The 11,199-nt window shown below is 35.6% G+C and overlaps 2 protein-coding genes across 2 annotated transcripts; both read right to left on the reverse strand.

Annotated features, from left to right (window-relative positions):
* Window positions 1-526: 526 nt before the first annotated feature.
* On the reverse strand, window positions 527-3,944 carry LOC110727445. The gene is made up of 3 exons (XM_021907004.1): window positions 1,588-3,944; window positions 1,389-1,462; window positions 527-1,304 (listed from the first exon to the last, which is right to left on the reverse strand). The coding sequence occupies exons 1-3, from the start codon at window positions 1,907-1,909 to the stop codon at window positions 795-797; spliced, it is 906 nt and encodes a 301-aa protein (XP_021762696.1). The 5' UTR covers window positions 1,910-3,944; the 3' UTR covers window positions 527-794.
* A 1,533-nt stretch (window positions 3,945-5,477) lies between these two features.
* On the reverse strand, window positions 5,478-8,958 carry LOC110727541. Its single transcript, XM_021907102.1, has 4 exons — window positions 8,134-8,958; window positions 6,556-6,803; window positions 6,357-6,445; window positions 5,478-6,256 (listed from the first exon to the last, which is right to left on the reverse strand). The coding sequence occupies exons 1-4, from the start codon at window positions 8,943-8,945 to the stop codon at window positions 5,738-5,740; spliced, it is 1,668 nt and encodes a 555-aa protein (XP_021762794.1). The 5' UTR covers window positions 8,946-8,958; the 3' UTR covers window positions 5,478-5,737.
* Window positions 8,959-11,199: the final 2,241 nt, after the last annotated feature.

Below are 11,199 nucleotides of genomic sequence, written 5' to 3' on the forward strand. Positions count from 1 at the left end.
ATCTTGTAAGAAGTGTGACTTCCCATGTTTTGCTAGCATTTTCTAAAAATATTTTGGTAACGAGTGAGTATAAATATAGAAGTTTTATGATTACATGTGTTTTTAGGTCCACTAATCACTCACACTTTGTTCATCTAGACACCCGCGAAATCCATATTAGAGTAATATAAAACATACAACTAAATTATTGATTATAGTGGGTAAATTAACAAATGGATTAATGTAGCATCCTAAGATAGTATGGATCAAATTTTTATTTTAACTAACATAATGATTGTTTTATGGACAAATTCAATAAAATTATTTAGACAGAGTAAGTTTTGCGGGGGGAAAATGGCTAGCATTAAATTACTACTGAGTATACTTTGTACATGATTGTTTTAAAAATATAGCTAAGTATGGTATAAGTTATTTCTTAACTTTCAAAAAGACAGGAGAATGAAACTAGACTTTAATAATTGAAACTTCATTTTACCACAAATTTGTGAGTCCAGTTATACTAGAGCAAAGAAATTATCAGAATTTCATTAAGATCATTGATCAAACAGCCAAAATGTACTCCAAGGGATATAAACTTCTAGTTTTCACATCAAAACCAAGCCAAAACATGTTATGTTCGCGCTTATGATTAGGAAGAGATTACTAAAATGCACTCTGAAACGGCCCTTCAAAATTAGACTGCTGCATTGAAATTACCTAAACAAGTCAGTTTTACTAATAGCTTGCTACCATCTTCTATCCAAAAAACATTCAAGGAGTACCTAAAAGTGTAATAATAGTTGCATGTACTACCATCAAAATAGTCCGCCTCCCAAGCAATCATCAAGATCTATTATCTCCGGGAAAGGAACCTTAGCAGATAAAGAGGCCATATCATCCTCTATTTCTTGCTTAACCTTAGCATTACGAGCTAAAAACTCCTTTTCCTCTTTCTCAATTTGAGGTTTTTTCTTGTCTAGAAGCATCATAGATTCTATCAATGCCTTGTTTCTTTGGAGTTTCAATGCCTTGTCAACAATTGGAGTTAACCAGTCCACTTTCAAGCCTAGACGTTGTAGGTCAAACATAGCCGACTTTATGTCATTAGCTTGAGAATCAGTTAAGCTCCTACCTGTAGTATTCTGAAGACTAATCACGAGCTTTGCCAATAACTCCAATGCACAAGCTCGTATCTTCTTGTTACGGACAGTAGCTTCAGAAATTAGGCTACCTTGTTTAACCCAAATGGTTTCTAAAGTAGGCAAAAGCTCAGCCTTGATATCAACCCCTTCAAATTTGACAGTTGAAGAGCAATTTATACATGCCTGCAAATATGTGTAGAAGAGGAAATGCAATCAACATGCTGCAATTATCAAATGTACTAAAATTTACTAGTAGTATGAGCTTACTAATGGCACTAATGTTGGAGTTGAGTGAGTGGAATTTGCATTGTTGGAGACCTTTTCCGTTGAGAAATCTTGTCCTGCATAAGAACAATTAAATCAAGTTTATATTAGGAAAGTTGGTACTCCGTATTAATCAAATTAAGAAGCTGTCATAATCTAACAAAATAATTAAAGCATAATTAATGTGATCATATATATATACCATGAAAGTTGGGTGTTGAGCTATCTAAATCTTCTGCATTCTTCTCATTATTCATCTTGAAAGTCCCTGTATTGTTTTTCTCATATTCAGGTGTCAACAGAGGGCTAGAATGTAAATCATTATTCATTGCTTCGTCAGAGAAATTTGGTTGAACATCACATTGTTCACTAGAGGAGCTTCTTTGTATCTCTTCTTCGTCCTCCTCCTCAGACTCGGCTGTTCCATTGCTGTCGTCAGCTTCAGAGGACTGATTCGGTGAATCTAACTGCATTTCATCTTTTTCATCGTCAGAAGAGCTTTCACCTGATGAATCAGTGAGCATCCCTTCTGCATGACCATCAGAAAGTGATTTTATGCTGCCGGAAGTTTCTTCATCTGCTTTTTCTTGGCTGGTAGATCCTGACTCGGTCTCTACATCATCAAATCTACATTTGCTTCTTAAACAAACAAACAAACAAAGTCATTAACCGAGTTTTAGCAATCATTCCCTCCCAAACTGTGATCTGTTATTTTCGAGTTTAACAAGAGGCTGTCATTTGTTTTGGTTGGAATCTGTAATTAAAGCAAGGGATTGAACTATTCCAGCTATAACATAAGATCTTGGATTTAGCCTATCCTAGTATTTAGGAACAAGACCATCATTCATAGGAAAACAGGACCATCATTTATACATATACTGATCATTGGAGTAAATTTCTTATTACTTGACTTACAAATAATAAGAGCCCTCTAACTTCACTGAATGTCAATAAAAACAAGAAACGAATATCTATAATCCAAGATCATGCCAAAACTATGCACAAGAACAATTGGTCAGCTGTCAAAGTTTGTTTGAAAAAACAAGCACATATAACACATACAAATGCATAACAGCTTACTTGAATCAAGTATGAAGTTGTTCAATAATCTGTCGGACATTGTATAACAGCATATGTAACAAGAAAGCATTATACATTCCCGTCAAAAAAAAAAAAAAAAAAAAAAAAAAAAAAAAAAAAAAAAAAAAAAAAAAAGAAAAAGAAAGCATTATGCATTATCATGAACATGTTTGCAGAAACACATACCCTTGGCCTTTGCAGGCAAACCATGTAGGAGGTGGCCATATCATTTTAGAAAATTCAGGATATGCAGAGGATAACAATCGAATGTCATCCCCTACTCCTAGTCTATACACTAACAAACTTCCATCAGGGTTACCACGCCCACTATACTGAGTAAAACAGTTAGCAGCAAACACAATACAATTCCCTTTACACCCAGGAAAATCTTCAGTTTTCGCAAAGAAAGAATGATCAATACCCACAAACAACACTCTCTCACATCCCAAATTCTCCAAGACATCCCATCTTTTGCATTGCTCATTAAACTTATACACTGTGAACCTTGATTTTTTCGCCCTCAATCTCTCCCGTAACACTAAATGCAGCTCCCCTGAAGTGAAGTCCACCACCAGCCGCTTCCTCCTCTCAGTAGGTCCACCACCCTAGCATATCGGTTCGGACACTAACACACCTGCCACAGTCATTGCCTCAGTATCCAACCTATAGAGCCTCCCTTTCCTGTCTATAGCACAGTACATTTTCTTAAACTCTACCACATCATCCAAGTAAATTATGTGCCAATAGTTGCAATTTACCCGCGATTGTAAACTCTTCCAAGAATACCTTGCTTCTTCATCATCATCTTCACTGTCTTGTTCAACTACTAGGCTTTCTGGTATTCTTACAGTAAGTTTTCCTAAATTACCCTTGTTGTACAACACCAGGAATTCTACAAAAGAAGGGGAAGATGATGAGCAGAGGAGAACTTTGAGAACACAGTCAGAATACTTGAAGTTATACCCTTGAGCAAGCTCAGAGACTCGGAACCGATTCATGTCAAGAGTGGATGGAAACTTGTTAACTCGTTTCGCAGTGAGGGGGTGGTGAATGCGGAGTTTACCCGGGTTCGATTCCTGAACCTTGATCATCCATGACTTGAAAGAAACAGAGGAAGGCTGAGAAGGGGTGATCAGATAAACGGAGCTTACTTGGGGTACTAAAGGGCGGTTCGAAAGGTGAAAAGGAGGAGAGTCTGATGATGAAGAAATGAGAATGGAAAGAGGGAGATTAAGGGATAGAGTGTTCACAGGTAGAGGAAGAGAACATTTCCTCCATTTCCTACAAATCCGCTTAAAGCGGAGGATTTGATCTCGGGTTTTGAGTAGTTTTGAAATTTTGTGGATGATTCATCCAGGAAGATTGGACCATGAGTCAAACCGCCGGCGGGAACTGCTCATTTTTTCCCCTTTTTTCTGAGATCACAATGTTTTTCTTAGGTGATTTTAAGTTATTTTAGAGATGAGAACCATGTGAGGTTCACGGTTGATGTATTTATGAAGGTTCTAATGGGGTCAGTGGTAATAATAATGATGGTAAATAAGTCTTCAGTTAGTCATATTAATTGTTGATAGTTGTTGATAGTATGGTTTGCAAAAATGTTTAAAATAAGGCTTGATGAAAAATAAGAAAGGATAACCTTCAATAAAATACGAAGTACACCAATTAGAAGTGGGGTAGCCTCGAAAGGACATAAGTTGAATACAATATAAATTACCTCAAACGTAATTATTAGTATTGTCAAAAACCGAATCGAATTGGTCAAACTAAACCGATTCAAACCGATCCGAATGAGAATCGGACCGATTAAAAACTGATTTTTTGAAACTGAAAAACCGATCCGAACCGCATTTTAGTAAACTCAAAACCGAACTGATCCGATTAACGTTATACCATTTAAGAACCGAACCAAATCTAAACCGAACCGAAAATGAACCGAACCGTTTCTAACCCGAAACTGTTTGAACTAGCATAAAAACCGTTTACACCGAACCGTTAACAAACTGCAAACCGTTTGCACCGAACCGTTTATAAACCGAACCGCTTATAAACTGAAATGTTTATGAACTGAATCGCTTATAAATCGAACCGTTTACAAACCACTTACAATAACTCATCAAATCATGATTATGATACTATTAACTAAATGATCAAATAAGAAGCAGATAATAATCTGATAGTAAAACAATAATACATTAATGCACTAAACTTTTATAATCTACTTCGTAATATATAAACTAGTAAGATCAGTATGGCTAAACTTAAAACATAACATGATATGTATTTATAAAATTAATGAGAATTTGCATATAATATGATGCCTCAATATGAAGTGATGAAGTATCGGCTTGATATAAAACTTGTTAACCAGCAAAAAGTTAGAAAGTAGTATAAAATTTCAAACCAAAACTGTTTAATTGCCCGAATCCAAACGACTCGATAAAAAACCGATTTTTTGAAATAAAAAACGGACCATAACCGTGATTTAGTGAACCTGAAATAAAACCGATCCAAATAATGTTAAATCGTAGAAGAACCGAACCCGTTAACGAACCGAACAAGTTATAAACCGAACTAAAATAAAACTAAACCAAAAAAGAACCGAACCGTTTCTAACCCGAAATTGTTTGAACCGGGATAAAAACCATTTACACCGAACGTTAACAAACCGCAACCCATCTGCACCGAACTGTTTCCTACCTAGACCGTTTACAACCCGAACCGAATTTAAACCGGGATAAAAACTGTTTACACCGAACCGTTAACAAATCGCAACCCGTCTGCACCGAACCGTTTACTACCCGGACCGTTTACAACCCAAACCGAATTTAAACCGTTCAAGAATAAACCGAAACCGAATCGAACTGATAAATATTTAAACCGAACTGAAACCGACCCGTAAGACATTTGAACCAATTACAAACCGACCCGATTTCAAACCGAACCGAAACCGAATTGTCAAACCGTTTTGACAGTTAATTATGTATATAAGATTACAAGGTATTTGAAAAAATAAAATAATTTAATGGATCTATTCAATGACTAATATAAACTCACAAGTAACGAATTTCAAAATCTATCATAACACTTACGACTTACAAGTAGTATTTTATTTCCTCATTATACCATTTTGTTCCCCACCATATTCAACAATTGCTTGAATTAATAAATGCTGGAAACAAAAAATAAATAATTCGATAATAAAGCAAGTATACTACCTACACAATATGAACAAGGAATGAACTGTCAATTAAGCCAATTAAGAGGAGAATTCAAGACAACCCCCCTCCTAAAGGCTTGCCCAAATCTACATTTCCATATAAAGATACCACCTTTGACACACCGGCAATTTCTTCCTCCAGTTCATCGGCCAATTTATCAAGCGCAGCTACTTCTTCAAGGAGTTTTGATTTCTTTTGTGCAACTTGGGCCTTACAATGGCCTAACTTGTCGAGAGAATCCATCAATAGCTTACTTTTGTGTAGCTCTACAGCCTTTTCTACAAAAGGAACTAACCAATCTACTTTGAATTGCATACTTCTTAGGTCAGACAACGTAGAGCTTAGGTAATCAGCTTGGGAATCAGTCAAGGTACGCACTGGATTTTCTTCGAGAATAAGTACTGCACTCGCCAGTGACTCTAATGCCCTAGAGACGATGTCACCATTACGGATGGTTATATTTTCTATCAAGTTTCCATGCTTAGACCATACCTTTTGCAATGTCGGAAGTAAATTAGACCGTATTTCAAGTCCTTCAAACTTGACTGTCGAGTTATCACTTTGGTTGCTCTGTCAAATATACAGAGGTATCAAAGTGAACAAGATTTCTAGCAAGTACTAGAAGCCAAAGGATCTGAAAAGACATAAACGTGTAAATTTTATTCAATACCTGACTCATAGACGTTATATAAGCCCTTAATACTGAGTGAGTGATCTGAGTATTGCTGCATTCCACCCTTGAAGCCTCCAGATGAAATGCTGATCAACAAGAACAGTCATCAATGCAAAGAGTAAACTTGAATAAAGTTGAAGGCTATGGTAAGACAATTGACTTTGGACAGACAGGGTAAAACATTGTGAGTAGTTACCTTGCTCAATGACATGCTTCACATCTTCTGTGGTAGATAGAATTCTCGTAGTTTCCTCTCGTGCTTCGGAGTTAGAAGAATTTCCTGTAGTTCTATCTTGTGCTGCAGAAGTAGAAGCAATCTCAGCGGTTTTCTTTCTGGATTTAGGCCCAGATAATGGAGCAGAACTCTTATGTGTATGCTTTTGTAAAGGAGCACCTTCTTGATTGCTTGTAGCAGGCAACATCTCATCACTCTCTATAGGTTCCCTTCATAATTAAACATACAAAAGGTTTAAATGGAATTAAAGATATGTCTTTACTTGGCCTAACAGACAAGGATAATATTTAACAATTCTTTCATGCCAAAGTCGATGCTCTGACAAAGAAAGTTTATTACTGTTTACACTGCAAGATTTTTCGATGCACTTGCTCAATCAAACACTTCACAGGGGTAGATTATGTTCTCTTCATATCACCGCAGGAAGTAAGACATATCTGAGATTCAAGGTGCAAAGCAGGACAGAACATGAAATTTATAACTGACATATGCTAATAAGTGAAGAAATGAAATACGGACTATTATCAAAACAACCACCCACTACCAATCTACAATTCAATTATTTAAATTCTTTAAACCTTACTTATCTATTTTTAATTCCTACACTTAGCCAACACCCTGCAGATTGGATACAATGTCAAAGATAACAAATAAATGCCAAAACAAAATGTTGGAGAAAACACATAGGAATATATATACTCCAGTCCTGGAGGTAGCAGCATCATAGTTAATGAATATAAAGGACAAGAAAATTATATTCCTTATTTTGAGTACTTTAAGACAGTAAGAGAGTAGCATCAACATTCAACATACTTGTTTTTTTTCTATGTGATCCTTCAGACAAAGTGTTGAAACCAGATAAACAATCTTTATTCCTAAATCCTTTTGCTAATTGCTAGGCTGCCAAGGTGTGTCGTTGTAATCAGACATAGTCCATTTCCGTAAGTTTTTCTTCTATTTTGAAACAAGTACTACTTTCATAGCTTAAAGATTGCCCCGAGCAAACTATAAGGGGCGGAGGGAGTATTAATAACACAAATTACCTATGAGAGGGCACAGAGACAGGTGTGTGATCCTGTGAAACCCACTGTGGAGGTAACCAAAGATTGAGTGGAAATCCAGGGTAAGATGATATTGGCTTAAATCCTTCAGCACTCATTTACTTTCTCTTTTTCCCCAGCATCCCTTCAGAGAAAGAACAAAAACACATGATCAAGTTTAAGAGTTCTAGAGTAAATTTTTTATTACAAGAGTAAATTTTAAGGCAGGACAAAATCAGTTGTTAAGTCTGCAAACTAAAATTTGAAAAGGAAATTAGGACTTTGGGAAACAAACGAAGATTTTCAGAAATACAGGGTATATTATTTCCTGGGATGGATGGATGGATGGATTGTTAAACAACCATCTCAAAGGCCACCTCAATGATAATGAACTACATGATTGAGTGATCAATTATACAACTAGTCACATAGACACAACATAAACTACTAATCAAGGGAAGAAAGAAAGGGAAGTTCAACCTTAATGATTTTAATTTACCTGCTATATACTTGTAGCATTTTATCCTGCCAGAACCAAGATGAGGGCGGCCACAGCAAATTACAAAGAGCTTGGTAAAATAAATCTGGTTGTGAATTCGTTCCGTCACTAGCAGCAAAGCAGTATATATATATCCCAAGACCTTTTGCTACTTCTTTGAACTCAGACTTGTTGATATAAGAATCTTTCAATATACTTTCATTGAAAAGGACAAAATCCCCTCCATGAGATAATATATTTTGAGTGGAGACCATAAAGCAACAATCAAAACCCAGAAACACAGCTTTACCCCCAAGAGACTTTCCCTCATCCCATTTATGTTGCATCTGATTCAACTTGTACACTTTCCTAACATCAACAAACAAATAAACTTCATTACTCGATTCGACTAGCCTAAATGAGTGCGGACCATCAAAAATCCTATGATCAACAACAGTTTCAGTCACGTGGAGCGTAATATGGTCAATGACATACAATCTTCCACCATCATCAACTGCATAAACCATTCCCTTAAACCATAATACATCCCTAAACCGCAAGACTAAGCTTTGGCAAACATAGCCCCAATCTTTATTTCCCAATCTGAAACCCATCAAAGTCCCATCTGAGTATAGCAATATAGCTGTGCAATCAGTAGCATAAACAGATTTTTGAGCAGGATTCAAGCATAACACAACTTTGCAACCTTCAATTGATATGTTTCTATCTAAATGAGGATCAATAATACGGAGAGGAGTACGTCTAATGAGATACCCTTTACCAATTTCAGAAACTCTAAATTCGAACAGATTAAGATGTTTAGGGTACTTCATTTAGATAACATCCCTGGAAAGAGGATTCATAATATGAAGTTTTCCAGGTTTTCTTTCTTCAACAGTTAAAATCCAACCTTTTGAGTTAGAATTGGGTTCATAAATAAGGGGTTGAATATGGAAAACAGTAGAAACCACAAGATTATAGCGATGATTATCAAACAATTTATCATAAAAAGGGAGAGATATAGTTTTAGGGAGAAAAGGGATTAAGAGTCTAGGGTTTTTGCGAAGGGGTAAAGAAGATCGCCATTTCTTACATACTGATCGAAATTTGCAGACGTCGGTGCGATTTTCGAGGCGCTTTCCGATCGCCAAAAGATATTCCGGCGAGAGCTCCGACCAATCTGCATCATGGCTTCGGCGATATCTCCCAGTTGGACTCTGCTCCATCATTGGTATTTCGCACGTGTGAAACCAACTCAAAACTCTCTTTCTTGGCCAAGTTACCAGATTGGTAAATAAAAAAGTTCCCTAGCGATAATTTAATAAAAAAATAATTAAAATAACTCCTGCAATAATTTGATTAATAAAAAAAACTAACTTCAAGCAACAATTTGATAAAAAAATAATCTTAAGCTACAATTAGTCAAAAAAAAATACTAAACTTTTTAACAAGTCACTTGTAAATGCTTAATTTAGTTTGTGGTGGTTTATTTTAAATATAAAAATAAATTTGTCACATAATTTTTCAACTCTTTTTTTTATGGAAATAAAAATAAATGTTTAAATATCAATTTTCACTTAAATTTCATACCCCTTATTGACAAATTTTTTTTCTTAACAAAAAAAGGGTTGGAAATGGATTGGTATCACGATATAGCAAAATAAAAAGGATGACATATTAATTCAAAATTTTAAATGGTAAAAATAAACTTAAAAAACACAAAAACAAATTAAATTAGGACTTTATGAATAATATGTCATCCCTTTAAAATTTTGAATTAATATATCATCCTTGAAACTTGACAGTAACAACATTCTTTACGGTTTAGAAGAGTTTGTCAGAAAAACAATTAAATTTTATGATGTTTCCATGCTTAGACCAAATATTTGCAATTTTAGGCTAAGTTAGGACTTATATTAGGTCCTTTGAATCTAACTATTGAACTGTCACTCGTGTTACTTCTTGCTTCCAAAAAGAATGGTAACGTTGTACTAGGTACATATCAGAGGACTGCTATGAAATAGATTATATTATGCTTAATTTATTACCTGGTTCAGAGAGGATACAACCTCTAGCAGATGGTCCGAAATTGATTCTAAAAGCATCATAGTTACAGAGTGTACGATATCTTCCCTCAATGTCTTCCGATGAGGCCCTAATCCACAAGAAAAGATAGATCAGCTCGAGTCTAAGAACGAAGAAAAGTTAAATCCGAAATAGCTATACATATCGATGAAGGCAGTACCTTCCTCAGCTAAATCCTTTAGAGCATTTAAGGTGGGAGGAGCTCCGGTAGTGTTGAAAAAACATTCATGGTAGATTGACTCCTTTTGGTTGAAAAGCTTTGGCTAATAAGCTCAGTCATTAAGATTAGATAAAAACTATGGTATAAGATAGGTTTAGATATTAATAATAAAATATCAAATGTTCAGGGCTAATAAGTTGGAATAAGTGACGAAATTTAGGTGAAAAGTATAGCAAGACACAATCCTTATATAGTTAGATATCTTACAAACACATTAATTCGTTCCAACAGTAACATCAGCAATTCAGCACTAGCAAAAGGACTGATCCCTTGTGACTATATGGCCTAACATTCCCAAAAACAGCCATTAAACAGCCAAAACAAGTGTGCTGCATACTTACTACAACAAGACAATAAACATAATTTCCTACCAACAATCAAGATTATATTCTATGAAGTAAGTCATCAGCTAGCAAAGGCCCTCTCCAAGCCATTTAACCAGATTTTTTGGCAAACTCTCAGAAACCACCTTTATATCCTTATCCAGTTCTCTTTTCATTTCTGCCATTTCTGAAAGGAACTTCTGTTCCATACTCTTCTGCGTTACTCTTGGCCTTCTGAAGCTCCACCAAAGAGGCCTGCAATGGCTTGCTTTGGTGCATCGACAAAGCATTTTCAACAAATGGAGACAACCAATCTACCTTTAGTCGCATACATTGGAGATCAGAGAGAGTTGAATCAAGATAATGAGCTTGGTCATTTGTCAAGGTCTTTCCAGAATTGGTTTGTAGAATAAGCACCATCTTTGCCAAAGAAGTCAATGCCATGGTTTTAGTGTCAGA

The sequence above is a fragment of the Chenopodium quinoa genome, unplaced genomic scaffold, assembly GCF_001683475.1.
Source record: "Chenopodium quinoa cultivar QQ74 unplaced genomic scaffold, ASM168347v1, whole genome shotgun sequence".
In the NCBI taxonomy this organism is placed as follows: Eukaryota; Viridiplantae; Streptophyta; class Magnoliopsida; order Caryophyllales; family Amaranthaceae; genus Chenopodium; species Chenopodium quinoa.